The sequence below is a fragment of the Panulirus ornatus genome, chromosome 4 (assembly GCF_036320965.1).
Source record: "Panulirus ornatus isolate Po-2019 chromosome 4, ASM3632096v1, whole genome shotgun sequence".
NCBI lineage: Eukaryota > Metazoa > Arthropoda > Malacostraca > Decapoda > Palinuridae > Panulirus > Panulirus ornatus.
Genome location: NC_092227.1, coordinates 2963921 through 2982278, shown reverse-complemented (window position 1 = coordinate 2982278; position 18358 = coordinate 2963921). Strand labels below are relative to the sequence as shown.

The following is an 18358-nucleotide window of genomic DNA, read 5'->3' as shown; positions in this document are numbered from 1 at the left end:
CTCTCTCTCTCTCTCTCTCTCTCTCTCTCTCTCTCTCTCTCTCTCTCTCTCTCTCTCTCTCTCCACAGGCAAGGCAGGACCTCCACCAAGAATTGCAACCGTCAAGTTCAGCAATTGTTTGCTGATTGTTACGTCTGATCTCGTGTCCTGGGAGGGAGGAATCGAACCATTGTGCCCGACCAGCTTGCAATCAGTAGCTTTTTGTGCTTCCAGGAAGAAAACTGCAGGCAAAAAAATGCTTTCTTTTGTGCGTGTATCAGGAAACCAGCGAAGCGGTGACGGGACAATGAGGCAGGCGTGTTGCTACCGCCAGCCTCTCCTGACGGACCCTCACTGCACGAAACTCGATGCTGGTCTGCTTTCAAGCAGTTCCTGCCGGGGGTGCAGGAGAGGGAGGGGCTGTGGGAGTGGAAGAGTAGGGGCTGTAGGAGTGTTGTAGGGGGCTGTAAAAGTAGGGGGACTACGGGAGTGGAGAAGTAGCGTGGGTTGTGGACGTGGAGAAGCTTTAGAAATGGGGTGGTTGTGGGAGAGTAATGGGTTGTAGGAGTGGGAAAGAAGCTGTTTACTAGTTAGGAATGAGGAAAAGATCCATTCCATGGCCTGTAGACTTCCCCAGTGCGCATCGCCCGGCTGTACACCTCCTTCAGTCCCTCGCCTGTGGCGTCCTGGGGGACACAGAGATGGGGCCCTTGTCCTTCCTCCTTATCATGAACGACGCCCACGAGGATGTGCACCTGCCCCCCGATGGAAGCACATCAACTCTTACCTGTGGCTCTCCCGACCACATCTTCCAGGACGCCCTGGATAGCGTCCAGCACCGCATCAAGAGCGTAGTCATGTTTACCATCCTCGCTTCCAGGCCCTGGCTCGCTCCCTCCCCTACTGCCTGGATCACTAGGCCCCAGACCTCTTGTCCAGTCTGGACGATCAACCCGAGCTGGAAGGAACACGTCAGTACCATCTTCAGCTGGAAGGAACACGTCAGTACCATCGTCAGCTGGAAGGAACACGTCAGTACCATCGTTGGCTCAACCGTTGACCTGGCGTGGGCTCGAGAAGTCTTCCATCCCTCACAGCTGGATCCCAGTCCAGGCTGCTGGGTTGGGGCGTTGGTCGAGTAGGCTGTTGGAAGCCGCGGTCCGCAGGCCCACGTGATCGCCACAACCAGGCTGGTCTGGTTCGCATTGTGTATCCCTTATCCAGGACCTTCTTAACTGTCTCCAGTGTACGTTCCTGAGTGATTCCACCGTCTGTACATTCACCGTAGACCTAAGACACTTGGACTCCCTGCCTCATGAACCCAAGATCCTCACCCACAACTGTCATTCTACCCACACTAACCCATGTCTGCCCCGGCCTGGTCTTCCTCCCTAGCCACCACACATCAGGGGCGACTGGAAAAGGTGCAGATGGCTGCATGTTAGACCATCCTGTGTCGCTCTTACACCACCTGTTAAAGTGGCGCTCAACACACTGCTCCTCCCGCCGACCCTCTCCTACCATCATCACCTGGACCTCGTCCCACACCTGGGGAAGAAGCTCCCGCACCATCCCCGCCACCGGCACCTCCTGCCGCCACCAGAGATCCCTCGTTCCCCTAGTTGCTGTTCGACCTCACACAACCACGTCCAGCCCATCCTCCCAGCTCGTACAGACCGTCACAAGAATAGCCCCATCCCCCTCAACTGCTGTAATTACGTATGGGCTGTCTGCTTATAACCTCCCCAGTAGGTAACCACGTCCCCTCCCCAGCATTGTTAGCTCCCCCTCTTCCCGTACATTGATTTTAGTAAATACTCTCTCTCTCTCTCTCTCTCTCTCTCTCTCTCTCTCTCTCTCTATATATATATATATATATATATATATATATATATATATATATATATATATATATATATATATATATATATATATAACTATTCGCTCTGGCCAATTCAATAAATCATAAATGATGAGTTATCTATTGTTATTATCATTTATTATCATTATTAGACATCCTCAGCCCTGTCCACACACCCCTCCCACCACTGATCCCGCCCATCATTGGCCCCTCCCTCTGCTGGCCACACCCACCACCAGGTGAGCGACTCCACAGGTCTAGTGGTGAGAGAGAGAGAGAGAGAGAGAGAGAGAGAGAGAGAGAGAGAGAGAGAGAGAGAGAGAGAGATTAGCATAATGAGGCACGAGAGAGAAAAGATGATTTGACCCATTTCTGTCAGGTAAACCTGACGTATACCTGACGATGGTTTACCGTGGGTTTACTCTGCCTTACGTATACATTACTGCACCTTGCCTATACCTAGCGATGGTTTACGTTGCCTTTCGTATACCTTACGATTGTTTACCTTACCTTACGTATACCTTACGACGGTTTACCGCACCGTAGGCATACCCTACGATGGTTTACTGCATCTTCCTAGTACCTTGCGATGGTTTACATTACGTATACCATACGAGGCTTAACCTTCTTACGTCACATCAGCCTCACTACCATAGTTTACCTCACCTGTAAGTATAGTTTACGATGGTTTACCTCGTCAGGGCCAGGTCATCACCTGGTGAATACTGCTGTTTCGAAGTGTGAGGGTGAGCGGTTTTTTTTTTTTTTTTAATAATTCCCGCAATGGGCTTTGGGAGCTGCCTCATTTACATGGTCAGCAGGACTGGGGCTGGGGCGGGGCGGGACCGGGCGGGGGCACGGGATTATCCGGGAGGCACCCCGGGTTATCAGGGGCCATCATCTACCACTGTGATAATCCCCTATGCTTGTCTGAGCCGTGGGGACCCCCCGCCCCGTGGGGCCGCCCCCAGCCCCAGGCGGGGTGCTCTACACCTACTGCCTACTGGTCCACCTACCTACTACGTACCTACTGGTCCACCTACCTACTACGTACCTACTGGCCCACCTACCTACTACGTACCTTCTGACCCACCTACTTACTATCTACCTTCTGACTCACCCACCTACTACGTACCTACTGACCCACCTACTTACCTGCCTACCTATCTACCTACACACATACCTACGACAACGTGATTGTTTGGGGTAGAGGTAGCGCGTAGCTCTCACCGCCAAGAGAGGGGGGGGGGGGCATGTGTGTGTGTGTGTGTGTGTGTGTGTGTGTGTGTGTTTTACATCCATATCCCTAAGATCAAGACTTGGATAACGTGTCCAGACCTGTGACCAAACACTCGGCCTTGCTAATTAACATAACACTCCGCTAATTAACATAAACTACCGGCTAAATACCCCTGCCGTCCCGCTAATGACGAGCAGCGCTAATCACCCCCGGCGTGTCCACCGGGGGAAGAGGGGGGGGCCCGCCGCCACCACCCACAGGGGGAAGGTATGTCTGCCGGCGAGAATAAGCCAGAGAGAGAGAGAGAGAGAGAGAGAGAGAGAGAGAGAGACTTCGTCGAGATTGTGCGTCCGGCTGGACTAGCGCATATCGCCCACCGCTACATCTTGCTTGATCCACAAGACTGTTTTCGTTCCCTCCTCTCCTTCCGTCACGCCTCCGTCACCGTTGAGTCTCGTCTGACCTGATGGACTGACCTGACCCCAGCCAGCAAGTGACCTCCTCCTGCCGGGGTAACCAATCAGAGCAGCGTCTCTGTCTACCTTTCCTGCATGACTCTTCCATTCTCCGTCGATATTTTTGTAGCATATCCAGAGGTATACTATATATATATATATATATATATATATATATATATATATATATATATATATATATATATATATTCCTTCTCCTTTTTCCTCCGTATATGAAGGCTTTGATTCGATTTTTCTTGTCCTCTTCTTACCGCAATATATATATATATATATATATATATATATATATATATATATATATATATATATATATATATATATATATATATATATATATATTCATTTTATCGAGACTATATTCTTGTAATAATTCTAATATTTCGTCGTAGTTTAGATGTTCCATTCCGTTGGTTCCGGTGTTCCATCCCAAGTTTACATTGTTTCTGGATTCCCTCTTCGTCATCATCTGCCACAGCCAGTTTAACCTGTGACCACAAAACGGCAATAAACACATTAACCATCCTCATTATCATCTGTTTTATCTCCCGTCGTAAATGTTCTCATTATCATACCCCTCATTATTTCCCCTCGACACTGTACTCTCCTCTTAACCTCCCCACGTCTTTCCTAGCACCTACCACCTGACCCTGTTTTAAAAAAGAAATTGTTTTATTTTCTCGTGGACTCTGTGTGTGTGTGTGTGTGTGTGTGTGTGTGTGTGAAGGAAGTTAGATTTCACTTCTCCAGAATAGCTTATGATAGTATGAGATTCCATTTGTATTGGTTTGCGTCGTTATCAATGAATCGCGCACAGGGCCGCCAGGGTTCGAATCTCTGACGGGAGCAGTTGGCCCACCGTCAACCCAGCTCTTCATCCTTCCCCCGCGAGCTATATCGATAGCTGTATCAGCCATGAGTGGCCGATACATAATTAGTTAGTTACCAACGTAATTCAAGCGTACCGCGTACCATACCTTACTCACTAAGGTAATTCAAGCGTACCGTACCGTACTCACTAAGGTAATTCAAGCGTACCGCGTACCGTACCGCACTGAGGTAATTCAAGCGTACCGTACCGTACCGTACCGCACTAAGGTAATTCAAGCGTACCGCGTACCGTACCACACTGAGGTAATTCAAGCGTACCGTACCGTACCGTACTCACTAAGGTAATTCAAGCGTACCGCGTACCGTACCACACTGAGGTAATTCAAGCGTACCGTACCGTACCACAAGTGTACCACATAATTGACCTCTCGTGTTGTAGATAGTCTCCAGGTACCATGCGTACCCTGGGTCAACCCCAGGTGCAGCCACACATCGCATCTCCCGGATGCACCCCAGTGTACCCCTGGGTCACCACCAGCGGGTCATCACCCTGTGGCTCAGCTGAGGGGCCGTCCCCCTAGCGACGATCCTGCTGTACCCCAGGGTGTTTTTTTTTCCCTCCCCCGGGTCGTCCCGCTTCCTTCCCGTAGTACTAGTCTTCTCCCCCCGCCCCTCTCTAGCGGTGTCAGTAACCAAGCGCCCCTCTCCCCTTCCTTTCCTTCCCCTCCCCTTCTTCCTCTCCCCCCCTCCCCCTTGCAGTGGAAGAGGCCACGCCCGTCCCTCACGAGCGACGGACCAGAACTGTTCCGCTTCCCCACATTGACAGAGACCACGTCCACAACGCCCTCACCGTCTCAGTAGCCACGGCCCATCCTGATGGCAGAAACCTGACACTTCTCCCCAGTCGTGCCAGAAACCATCCCCCTCCCCCCTTCTCCCTCCGCCCCACTAGTGCTAGAAACCATTTGCCTTCATCCCCACCCCATGGAGTCAGAAACCACACCCGTCCACCTTGTAGTGTTAGAAACCATTCCCCCATCCCCGTAGTGTCAGAAACCGGTGTGTGTGTGTGTGTCCGTCCCACAAGGAGTCGGTAATCAGCCCCAGATAACCCACTAACTAGGCCGCTACTCTCTCAGTATGGGTAACGGCGCCACTAACCCACCCTCTGCTCGTCCTCCCACAGGTGTGAGGTGCCGCCAGTGGCGTCCCCGGCCAGCCACAGCGACAGCGGGTGCGCCTCTCCTGCAGAAGGCTCCGGAGGAGGAGGAGGTGGTGGTGGAGGAGGTGGTGGTGGTGAGGTGTTGGCGCCCCTGGTGAGTCTAGGACGGGGGGTGTCTATGGGCGCGGGCTCGACGTCGTCCACGTCTCCCGCCACGTCCTCCGTCTCCCCCAGCTACCACGCCCCCAGCAGCAGCAGTACCAACAGCAGCTCGAGCACCGCCAGTGTTGGCGGCGGCGTGGCCGCTCCTCCCCAGCAGGCGCTGGACCCAGCCTGGCTAACGCCGACCTCCCTGGCACACAACAACAATACTCTGCATGGTAAGTTGGTCCCCTTTGCTTGTTCAGTTGGTCTCCCTTAGTGTTTACTGATGATGATGGTGACGTGTAGCCCTTCCATCATCCTGTGCTGGTGAGTGTGTTGGTCAGTTACCATTATTATTATTCCTGGATCTTCGTGTGACCTGGTGAACTACCCAGTGAGTTGTGTTGTGCTGGGTCGTGGCTGTACCTGTGAGGTTTGAACAACTTTGTCAAGAGTGTATCCACCTGCAGGACTGGTTTTCACCGCTCGTCACACCACATTATTATCCTCATAAACGATGTTATCCTCGAAATATATCCATGGGTCTCGCGCCCCCTGCTTTCCCTTCGTGTTCCAAGAAGTTCCTCCCCACCCTAGAGGGCCAGGCAACTAGCCCTCACACTCTGCACCCAGCACGTAATCTGTGGCACTCCAGCGGGACAAATTTCTGCTCAAATCTTCCAACTACAGGAGACCTTCCTGCGCCCATCTGAGGGATGATGTTCCCCAGCGGGTTCACCTTATACTCCGGCGTCTCCATAGACAACTGGGAGAACATTATACAAGACTCCACCGGGGAGGAAGGTAGATCTTCACCAGGAGAAATACACGATCCTTAACGTCCATCATCATCAGAATTCTTAAAAGAAAAAGAGGATCGCCAAGAAGTCTGCGCGTCGATCACATAAGACCTTAAAGCTATCGACACAACCCAGGACAACGCGGGGCACCTGGCGCATGATCTCGTCTCTTCATACTAGTAGTTGATCTCGTGTGTTTGGATCTGCAGCAGAAGCCATGACGACACTGAATGTGCAGATGTCATATTTGCAGGTTTTACGAGCGTCTCTGGTAAGTGCGATGACGGACTTGTTATACACGCAAATCTGAGTGTAATTGGGAATGCCAGAGCAGGTTGACGGAGACTTTAGTCTCCCGAGATAATGAAATGGCGACCCCTGTGTGGAAGGGTAGGATCACGTGTCCCTCTGTTGACGAACGCTGGATCCCTCAGGGGCGGGTGTACACCCCCTCGGCTCCTTGTCTCTGCGCTTCATATCGATAAGAAGGAATCGAACCCCCCGCGACTCTCTCTCTCTCTCTCTCTCTCTCTCTCTCTCTCTCTCTCTCTCTCTCTTTTCATCAAAAAATCTGACGTCACATAACGAGGCACTAGACAAGTCTTGCAGTGAGCCACGTGAAGGGAAAGATTTGACTCCTGCAGCAGATGATTACGAGATCAAGTTACTGAACGATTGTAGAGGTGCGTCATACGGAAGACCTCGGTTGTGGGGTTGTGTCAGAGATCATTCGTGCGAGCGTCAGTGAGGAACACGTCGTTAGGCTGGATACAGAGACTCTTTCGAGGCGATCGAGAGAGAGAGATAGTGAGGGAAAGACAGAGCAAGTCGACGACGCTTTCCCAAATGTCCGTCACTGTCTAGACGGGCCGAGTGTGACCTGGTCCTTAAAAAGAGAGCCCTCGCGGACGGCGAGGTAGTTCACGTGCGATGTACAAAGACCAACCAACCAACCCTCGCACACAGCCAAGCAAACACGACCATCATGAAGCAAGGTACTTTGGTCCCGGCCTGGGTCATGGAGGGTGGGCGAGAACCCAGAAGGAACCAGCCTGGGATAAGGCCAGGGATATATGCACAGGGACGTTACTCTGTAAGATTTATCGTAAGCTGGATGCGAAAACCATCATGTACTGAGGAACGGATCATGGCCGACCAGCTCGAGAAACCACAACTGGTCGAATGAAGTGTCCTGTACACCACCACATATACCCTCAACCAGCTTCCGGGGCCCTTACAACTGTCTGATGATCTTGGGCGACGGTGAACAAGCTGGTGAAGAACACCTTGCGTACACCTGACGTGAATGAATTGAACAAGGAACTGAACTGGTTCCTTCCCCCCTGCCCCGTGTGGCATCCCTGGCATGTTCCTTACCACAACAAACAGCCTCGAGGATCAAGGACTCATCTCGCTGGCGGAACTTGTGGGGGTGTGAGGTGGGTTTTCTTCAGCCAGTTAATGGGATTCGAAATGTTGTAATATGCCCGACAGAAAGTCTGGCCAGAACTCTTGTGTCAATGATAATAATATCGATTTTTATAAGTAACGTAACGATTTACTGTACGAAAATAGAACTCGTGTCAGTAGACGTCTAGGATTTCACGTCATAACAAATACTTCTAAGAGTTCACATCTGCCAACGTAACACAGAGCTGAAGCCAATATCGAAACAACGAATCAACACAGAAGATGCCTTTTTTTTTTTCAAAGGATCATACCTTTCGCGAAATTAGCCGAGACTTCATAGCACAATGTATAGAATATAAACAGGAAAATGAAAAAGCTTTAGATTGACTTCGATTTCTGAATATTGTCAGAAGACTGACGCAGGATTAATCATAGATTTTCATTTATCATGGCTGTTTGATGGCAACACTACTGCTTCATATCTGGTACTTACACTCGAAGCTTTACTCCGAAGCCTCGAATGAAGCTTCAACGCATCTTTACGTAAGACTTCACACAGAGGGTTTTAACATCGGGGCTTCGCTATGAAGCACCTCACTGAGGCTTCACACTGAGTGTTTCACAATCGGAATATACGAGTTACCCCTTCCACTTACAGTCGAGTTTATTTTGATCTTCTTATAACGCTAGGGTCCCGTTGTTCCCCGTCACGTAAGCCAAGATACCAGTTCTCAAACAATAGTACCTCAGCCCAGGTATTTCATTTAACACTTAATTGTAATCTGAATGATTTATGACGTGACACGAGACGAACTTTAGCCCGTTTTTTTTTATGAGTGATCAAGAGGAGGTACTTACGTATTTTCGTGGTATTCTATTTATTCTTTTCCTTTCAACCATTATTTGGGATAAGTAAACAGGTATTATGCGTGGAATAAACGTTAAAAATCGTGTATAATCTTAAAATTATCATCAGTAATTTGGCATTTATTAATTGAATCGTTAGCATATGGTGGGAACAGCAGGTCATTAGTGCATTGTTATAATCAATGGTCACAGCCGAACCTGGCGAACGCCTTACAGAATCCAACATCGGGTCGTTAGTGACGCCTTCGCCAGGCGTAAACATGGCCAAGCTAACATGAGCAGTGGCCTCGATATCATGACAATTTAACCGTTGATGGCTGATAAAGAATATATTAAAGTCTCGGTTGCTAATCCGTCGACTGACTGGTCTGTGGCCTACAGCAGATAAGATGACATAATAGTATCAGCCAGTGGAACCTCGCTTCCCCAGCAGAAGTAGAAAGAAACACTTGTGTATTACCTTCGTCCACAGAACCTCCCCCCACACACGCACCGCCACCAAGCTATCCTCCTCGTCGGTATTCGGTCAAGTAGCCTGTTTGTGGCCGCTGTGAAAGGGGGGGAGAACTTCTTGCATTATAAGGAAATGCCTTCTGAAGATATTTACGTGCGTCAAGGAAGGAAAATCGGTGCAGAACGTCTTGTCGAAGACCTCGCTTTTAACGATATCAATCCTAACCCTGCTACTGTTTGTAGCGCAGGCTTGGAGTATCTGGGAAGACACTAGGGACCCCTCTCAGAAAGGGGTTGTGGGGTAACGGCCGATAATGAGAAAACAACACAACATAATACTATAAAACAATAGCGGGCGAGAACAACCGACTCTTGAACGTGTTGCTTAGAAGTGTCGGCCCTCGGCAACCCTCCCAATATTCCGGGGTCAGAGTTCGAACCCTCTTTAGTCGGGACCCGATCCTTTGGCGAGGTGTGAGGAGGAGGAGGCTCGGCTTGTGCGATACTGTGGCCTCAGCGAGGTCTCGGCTGAACCTCGAGGTGATCGGTTCTTTCGCTTATAACGATCCCTTTGTGTAGACTCACGTCGTCTATAGTTGGCATGTCTCGTGCGGCCGAGGATGAACAACTTGGCCCTCCCGAATCGCGCCCGAACTCCCCAGGTAACTCCTTTGTTGTGCATTATGATGTAATACTCTGACGTTTATAGATGCATTGTGTGGCTTGCTCTAGTGTATTATGCTTGTGTTGCTATGGTAAACGTTCTGTTGTGCGTGTCGAAGACTAGGCCAGCCAATGGGTTACTTGGCGATAGCTGTGATCACTAGATTTATGTAATTCGACCTTTGAATCTTTAAATGTATCGAGTGATTTTGTAAGAATGACATGTGATTTTATAAATTACTTTTTCTCTAATGTAAAGATTGAATATCTTATTGTGATTAGATTCAGGGGATCAAAATTTAAGATTGAATATATCTTATTTTTATATATATATGTATATTCGATCAACATGTTCAAATTCTTGTCATTTCTGTGTCACCAGAGGTGAAGGGCGAGCCAAGCAGTAACGCCACAGACGTCTTCTCCGAGGCCCTGCCACCCTACACCCCGGCTGCCGACAAGCACGACCTCTCCACCTCCCACCTGCAGCAGCTCTACTCCAGGTGGGTCCTGAACTCCCTCCCACGTACAGTGGTGGTTCTGATGCGGGTATAGACATCTTTGCTCTCTCTCTTGTCTTGCATGGAAAGACTTTGTGTTGGAGGGGGTCCGTCTCCCCGGACATCACCAACGGTAATAGATCCCAGCTGTTATCTCTTATCTCCCTAGGTAGGTAGTCTCTCTCTCTCTCTCTCTCTCTCTCTCTCTCTCTCTCTCTCTCTCTCTCTCTCTCTCTCTCTGTAGGTCTTAACTCATCTTTTTCCGTGGTAGATCTGCTACCGGGTAGATCTCTGCTCTACTTTCTTGGCTCTAGTCCTTTACCCAAGGTCCCAGCTCTGTCTATTCCTAAAGTATATATATATATATATATATATATATATATATATATATATATATATATATATATATATATATATATATATATCCCCTAGGGGTGGATGAACAGCTGGTTTGACTGTGAACCGCCCGCTTGCAACCCGGATTCGAGCCTGTGCACTTGACCTTGGGCGGCCCGTGAATGCACCACAGTCAGCAACGCTAACCGACCCACCACGGAAGTCCATAAACTATTAGTATACATAAGATTACGATAGGAATATTGGCTATCATTTGCATAGGTATCCAGCTCAATTTTATATTGACTGCAGTGTTAAGTGTATAGTTTGAGAATGTAAGGTCCACCGTGTGTGAATGGGACGTCGCCTACTCTGGCGAGGTTATTTTTTTTTTTATTTTTAATAACGTCAGTCGTTTAAATTGGCCTCGTTAAAGAACGCGTTGGCGTCGTCTTACCCCGCGATCCCGCACCATTTAAAGCCTCACTTCAATGCGGGAAACGGTGGGCATTTATAAAATTATTATTATCATTTTTTCATTATCAATATTGTTATTATTAATGTATTTTTCTTGCATCAGTGTGACTAATGGTTTTCCCTCTGTCCATCTACAGCACCATGCAGGCCTATGGCGGCAACTCCTACATGCAGCCCACCGGGTTCTACAACGCTATGCCCAACTCCCAGTATTCGTACGGCACAGACTACCTCCTCAGTGAGTGTTGCAGGCCTCTTGTAGCGAACGGTGTAGTGTAGCGTGCCTGTTATTGTGGAGGGTGTAATGGATGGTACGTGTTGTAGTGGAGGATGTGGTGTAGGATGCATGTTGTAGTGGAGGTTGTGGTGTAGGATGCTTTTTGTAGTGGAGGATGTGGTTAGGGTGCGTGTTGTAGTGGAGGACGTGGTGTAGGGTGCGTGTTGTAGTGGAGGATGTGGTTAGGGTGCGTGTTGTAGTGGAGGACGTGGTGTAGGGTGCGTGTTGTGGTGTAGGGTGCGTGTTGTAGTGGAGGATGTAGTGTAGGGTGCGTGTTGTAGTGGAAGCTGTATGGTTAGATAACACTCGTAGTGAAGGTTGTAGGTAGAGACAGCTTTCAGTAGAAACTGTGGTGTAGATATCTGTTGTAGTGTTACGTTGGTGAGAATGTGTTGAGCAAGGGCGCCCCAGCAACATTTCATCCTATCAGGTGTAACACTGTTTTGGTTACAACACAAGTTAGAACGCGGATTATGCTAGTTTTGGTTACAACACAAGTTAGAACGGGGGTTATGCTAGTTTTGGTTACAACACAAGTTAGAACGTGGGTTATGCTAGTTTTGGTTACAACACAAGTTAGAACGTGGGTTATGCTAGTTTTGGTTACAACACAATTTAGAGCGTGGATTATGCTAGTTTTGGTTACAACACAAGTTAGAGCGTGGATTATGCTAGTTTTGGTTACAACACTAGTTAGAACGTGGATTATGCTAGTTTTGGTTACAAGTTAGAACGTGGGTTATGCTAGTTTAGATTGGGTTAGGTTAAGTTATCCTAGATTAGGTAAAGTTAGTTTAGACTAAGTTAGGTTAGGTTAGATTGTTAGGCTATTTTGAAAGTGAATGAAAAGATGGATAAACTACAGATGAACCATAAATGACCAAAGATAAGCTTGGTTAAACTTTTCACCTGAGATAAAACCTGCTGGTCAAACCCGATTGAAACAAATAAATAGATGAGCTTAGATCACCCAAATGTACCTTCCAGGTCAGCTCACGAAAGCTAAACGGGTCACATTTGATGACCAAGCGAACCTGCTAGTTAGTTTCTGGTCTTATTAATTAGTTCCATGTCCTCCTAGTTAGTTGCAAGTCCCCCTAGTGTCTAGGTCGCTTATAGGAAATCCATATAAACCTACTAGTTCACGGAGGTAAACTTCCTGGTAAACTCTGTCAGCCTTCAGGTCGCTTAAGATTAACTCACCAAAGGTAACCCTCCCTCGCTTCTCCCATCACTCAGGCTGTTATTTTTCTTCATCAAGCAGTACCTTCTTTCGTCAAGCACTTCTTCCTCGTTAGGCAGTTCTTCCCTTCGTCAGCCAGCTCCTTCCTTAGTTAGGCAGTTCCTCCCTTCGTCAAGCAGCTCTTCCCTTCGTCAGGCGGTTCTCCCATTCGTCAGGCTGCTCTTCCCTTCGTCAGGTGGTTCTCCCATTCGTCAAGCTGTTGTTTTTCTTCATCAGGCACAACTCGAGGTCTGAACCAGAGCGGTAAGGGCACCTTGGGTTCCAGCGCCCTGGGCTCCTCGTGTCTCGGTTCCACGGGATCCTTGGGCTCCGCGAGCTCGCTAGGCTCAGCCACGGCCTCCTACCTGTCCCCCTACGGCTCCTTCGGCAGCAGCAGCGGTACACAGGCCTGCCAGAACCCCTACTATGGCACATCCTACAACGCCTCCTTCGCCGCGGGCAACACCCAGAACTATACATCAACACAACAGGTTGGTGGTCGAGTGTGTTATTACTTAAAGGTCACTTTTATGCATCGTGGGAGGGAGCTTTCCTCTCGTGGGGCTCCGCCTCTCGTCCAGGCCTCAATGTCAAGTAGTTTATTGAGTTTTCCATTGGTGGTCGTGTTGACTTGCTCCTGGCTTAGCTACTTCCACGAGTCCACATCTCTGATGCTGAAGAATTGCTTCCTTGCGTCCCTCAGTCCACTTCCTTTACCTAGCTTCCAATTGTATTCTCTTGAATTGGACTATCCACCAGCATCAAAGAACGGTTCTGTGGCATATTAGAAATTCATATGTAGTTATCATGTCTCCTTTAACTCTTCTGTCTTCTAGTGTGAGAAGGTAGAGGGCTTCCCTCCTCTCTTCGTGGTTCATTCCGGCTAGGTCTGGTAACGTTCTTGTTGCATTCCTTTGGACTTTGTCGACCTACTCCGTGTGGTTCTGGGGAGTGCAGTAGGTTTCTCTCACATCGGGACTCCAGCAACCCATTTGCCCTGATATGGTGCTCCCCATCTGGTTTGTCTGAGCTCTTTCTCATCTTAATGACATCACTTTCCCCACGAGTCAAATTTCATAAGCCATTTGTCCTGCCTCTTCTGCATCTTGCCTAAGTCCCCGTGCAACACTTCGGAGTCCCTGCTGTTTCGCACTTCCGTCATGATTTTAGAGCATCATCAGCAAACATGTTCAGCTTTGAACCTGGTCTGGGGCATCATTATTGTCCATCAAGAACAGCGTTAGCCCCAGTACTGAGCCTTAGGGTACTTCACTGGTAACCTTCGTCCAACTTAAGAAGCTTCCCCTGACATGAGTTCTCTGTTCCCTCCCAGTTAGGTATCGGTAAATTCCACCTGAGCAACCCTCCTACTCTGAATCCACCTTAGACGTTTACAGTCCCCTGTGGGGGAACGGTATCAAAAGACCTTCTGGCAATTTAGAAACTTGCAGTGGGTCTCACTGTCTGGGCTGGTGTCGATGTGACTTCCAGGAAAACGGAAACATTTCTGTTCTCATGTTGGAAAAGAATTTATCTCACAAGATGGCCAGAGCTTACCTTGCTTGGAGCCTTTCTGTTGCTACGGAATATACCACACTTTGAACCTTTATGTAGCTACAGAAGTTATTTAATGTCAAGCCTTCTGTCTGTGAGCTTTTCTTTGACTCTGTCAGAACGAAATCTTTTTCGCACCTACAGTTCTCACCATATGAATACCTCTCAGCTATTCTATTGCTATAGATGTGTCTGCACCTCACCTTAAACCTTCTGCCGCTCAGCCACAGCCCAACAAACTAACCTTAAACCTCATCCGAGGATTGTCATAAGCTCGTCCTACACTCTGTGTGTGTCTTTCTCTCCCCTCCAGCAGGGTTTGGACTCTGCATACTACTCTGCGGCAGCGTATGCGGGCCAGGCAGCAGCAGCAGGAGGTTACTACTACGGCCAGGGCTATGCTGGCTATATGGGTTCCTCCAGCGCTTCCTCCACCTCCTCAGCCGCAGCCTCCAACGGCCTCTCATCCGGCCTGCCGACGGCGGCGCCCTCAACTCCAACAGCCACAACCTACCAGCTCGCCCTCCCACTCGACAGTAGGTATTGCTGCTTCTTATAGGGTGGTGGTATGGTGGGGAAGATGTCACTGAGAGGATGGTATGATTCGAAGGCACTTATGGCACACTGACACAATGCACGTATCAAACTTTGAACTTAAAAGATCAAAAGGGTTTTAGTCCCAAAGGAACACTCTCATTACCAACCTTAATTGTCAGAACTCGAAGACTTATATTATTACACTCGCATTGATTGCATGATGATGATAATGGTATCATTAAGTTCTTAACTGTGGGGAGGAGACGCTATACACATCACAAATGCTTCAGCAGGAGGTGAAGATGTAGACAGGTTGGAAGGAACTGATAAGGATTACAGTACTTGTCGATATTGATTATGTACTAACCAAGTTCATGTGTAGCGTTAGAGTGTGTTTGTAAGAAGAAATGAGAGGAAGTAAAGCTTAGGAGAGAGAGAGAGAGAGAGAGAGAGAGAGAGAGAGAGAGAGAGAGAGAGAGAGAGAGGGAGAGAGAGAGAGAGAGAGACTCACTAAGTAACTAACACATCTTTTTCTCGAAGCAGACACGGCCGGGTTCCAGGGTGTGGACAGCCCATCCTCGCCGTTGAAAGACACGGGTAAGTCCCATCAGCTGGTCGGCCCAGCAACAGCTGGTTCTTCCTCCTGTGAGAAGTTGAATTAGACGAAAATTTTTATCTTGAGAATTTTAAGCCATTTAATTTCTTGTATTTTTCATTTCTTATAGATATTTCGTCTTTGGTTTAACTATTGGAAATTTTTAGATTTTTTCGATGGTTATTAAAGGCATTAAGAGATAACGTAAAGCTTTTTAAGATTTTTAAAAATCCAGTTTGTTAAAAAGTTTTATTTTCAATATCTGGCATATTATTACGTATTTTAGAAGTACATTTATATCACGAGAGATTTTAGGACTAAGTTGGTGTCATACACGGTTTTCCAAATAACATACTTTATTGTTCTTTCTCTGTTCTTCTGTGCAATAATCCAGAACATTCTGTTCTTTCTCTTGTTCTTCTGAAGGAGATTGTGTTTGGGGTCGTGAGTCATTATGATGTGGGACATTGGTTGTGTTTTTGGACTTTGCTTTTGGGACTTTGTTTTAGGACAACCTGGTTGTGTTTTGGGACATTAGGTTGTAAAAAGGGAGTGGTTGTATTGAGGTCATCAGAATTAGGTGTATGTAAGGAGACAGTAGTTGGTGAAGACACTGGCTGGTTGTGTTCTGGGATAGAGAGTGGAGCTCGTTTGAAACACCCTGGTTGTTTGGTGGACATGGGACATCAATTGGTTGTGTTTTGGGACATAGAATACAAAAGTGGTTTAGAGACAAAAGAAAAATATGTTGGTTTGGGACATGGGAGTCTTGGGCCATGAAATTCAGAATGGCTGTTTTGGGACATGGAAAAACAGAATGGTTGTTTTCAGAAATGGGACACAGAATGGTTGCTTTGAGACATGGAACACAGAATGGTGGTTTTAGGAAATGGGATATAACAGACTGACTGTTTTTGAACATAGAACATATAATGGTTATAATGTGGAGAATGGATGTCGCAGATAATTCACACAGCTCTCTCTCTCTCTCTCTCTCTCTCTCTCTCTCTCTCTCTCTCTCTCTCTCTCTCTCTCTCTCTCTCTCTCTCTCTCCATCTGTGTTCCCCTACTCTGCACAGATAATCCTCATACATTTTTTTTTACCCTCCTGGGCTTCTTCGCTAAGTAGATCTGGTTCAAAAATAGGTCACAGCCATTGGCCAAAGAAGTTAAAACTATTTAAATCAACTGGCAAACGTTTTTTTTTTTTTTTATTATTTTTCTAGTCAAAGAATTCCGTTATTTTCCAGCAATTGATATGGCGCCCGTGTTTACCAACCCCGGCATTTTTTTATTTTTTTAATTTGTATCGTAAAATGAGATTCCCTTAATTTCTTGGGAGAGAATTATTAAAGGGGATACATTTACAAACTGTATGACTTCTTCGGGTAAAAGGAAAAAAAAGCGTATTCCTAAAACTTCGATGGTCTGTTAAAGTTTAATTTGATCACGCAAGACTCGGAACGGTTTCATTGGAGGAGAGAGAGGAGGAGGGGGTCGGTCGTATTATTTTGGGAGCTAAACTGATTAACCGGAAGACTCACAACGGCTCAAAGTTTGCCGAAGACAAGAGAGGGTCGGCTCCGCCACAGAGAGTATCGCCTCGGATCCTCTTAACGGACTCCTCAATTGACTGGTCTTTTGTTTTATTGAATACTCTGGGTTGAGTTGTTGGAGGGATTTCGATAATGTTTAGTGTAGAAAGATAATTCCGTTTCTCATTTGAATATATATTTTACCGATTTTTTTCCCGTAAACTGTTTATTGCAGTGAATTTTTGCAATGATAAAGTAGAATATGTTTAAATATTTTGTATTAAGACGTTTATTTTATGAAATCTTTTAGATTGATAGTTATTTTGAGAATTACTTTTGCTTTGACAATATAATTACATCATTTTTCAGTACATGGTTTTCACCCATTTCTCAACGCACTGGATATACGCATAAGTAACATAGCGTAGCGTACTTTACGGTAACCCGCTTAATGGCATAATCCCCCACCTGGCGTAGGTTACGTGATTGACTTGAGGGGAAAAAAAAGTTTAATTGTCTGTAGTTAAGCAGCAGCAGGAGCCAGGTCTTCCCTCATAATTGGCTAGGCCAGACCTGGTATTTGATTCACTTTCCAGTTTCTTTTCTTTGGTCTTGTATGAAAAGTCGTTCTTCGTTTGTTTGTTTTTCGACCTACTTTTATTACATTTTTTTTTTTTTACATTCTCTCGCATTAATGTTTTCCTTCTTTTTCCCCGTTATTTTTCCTCCCGATCTAGCGCCTTCTTTCTGCCCATCAGCACTTGAATGTTCCCACCACACCACCATGTTCCCACACCCACGCCCCCACACTAAACCATACCAGCCACATTTCACTAACCAAAGGCATTAACTAACCAGGTACTTCCCGCTAACCACAGAACCACCTCTCTCACTAACCATAGGACATCCGTCCCTCCTATCCACCACAGGCCTCCTCCACCTCCTCCACCCTCCCTTACAAACCACTGGTCAACCTCCGGCCACCACTCGCTAACCTTCCCGGTTCTTGCCTCCCCCACACACACAGCCTCACGGTCGCGGAACGGCCGCTCACGGCGGAGCAACCCGTCGCCGGACCCGGAGAACAAGGTGGAGCGGGTGTACATCTGGGACTTGGACGAGACGATCATCATCTTCCACTCCCTCCTCACGGGCACCTACGCCAGGACCTTCGGCAAGGTCAGTCAGGCTCGGAGCATCCATACCTCCTCCAGTGGCTCTTGGTAGAGAGTTGTGTGTCAGGGGGGAGGAGGAGGGGGTACTGTGGCTCTCAGGGTCATGTATATCAGGGGGTTTGAGTGGCTCTCAGGGTCATGTATATCAGGGGGTTTGAGTGGCTCTCAGGGTCATGTATATCAGGGGGTGTGAGTGGCTCTCAGGGTCATGTATATCAGGGGTTTGAGTGGCTCTCAGGGTCATATATCAGAGGGACTTGAGTGGCC

General features: G+C 47.6%; 1 protein-coding gene across 5 annotated transcripts in view; it reads left to right on the top strand.

Annotated features, from left to right (window-relative positions):
- The window catches only part of eya (eya transcriptional coactivator and phosphatase 2), a 271419-nt gene that overhangs the window by 203183 nt on the left and 49878 nt on the right, over positions 1 to 18358 (top strand). For 3 of the 5 annotated variants that reach the window (XM_071692443.1, XM_071692452.1, XM_071692424.1), the window contains 7 exons: positions 5571 to 5926; positions 10266 to 10386; positions 11334 to 11434; positions 12933 to 13186; positions 14563 to 14785; positions 15327 to 15383; positions 17944 to 18095. In XM_071692443.1, coding sequence (XP_071548544.1) covers positions 5725 to 5926; positions 10266 to 10386; positions 11334 to 11434; positions 12933 to 13186; positions 14563 to 14785; positions 15327 to 15383; positions 17944 to 18095 — 1110 coding nt within the window. In that variant the 5' untranslated portion in view covers positions 5571 to 5724. The remainder of the gene's footprint in view (positions 1 to 5570; positions 5927 to 10265; positions 10387 to 11333; positions 11435 to 12932; positions 13187 to 14562; positions 14786 to 15326; positions 15384 to 17943; positions 18096 to 18358) is intronic. The other 2 variants (XM_071692461.1, XM_071692433.1) reach the window with 1 other exon arrangement.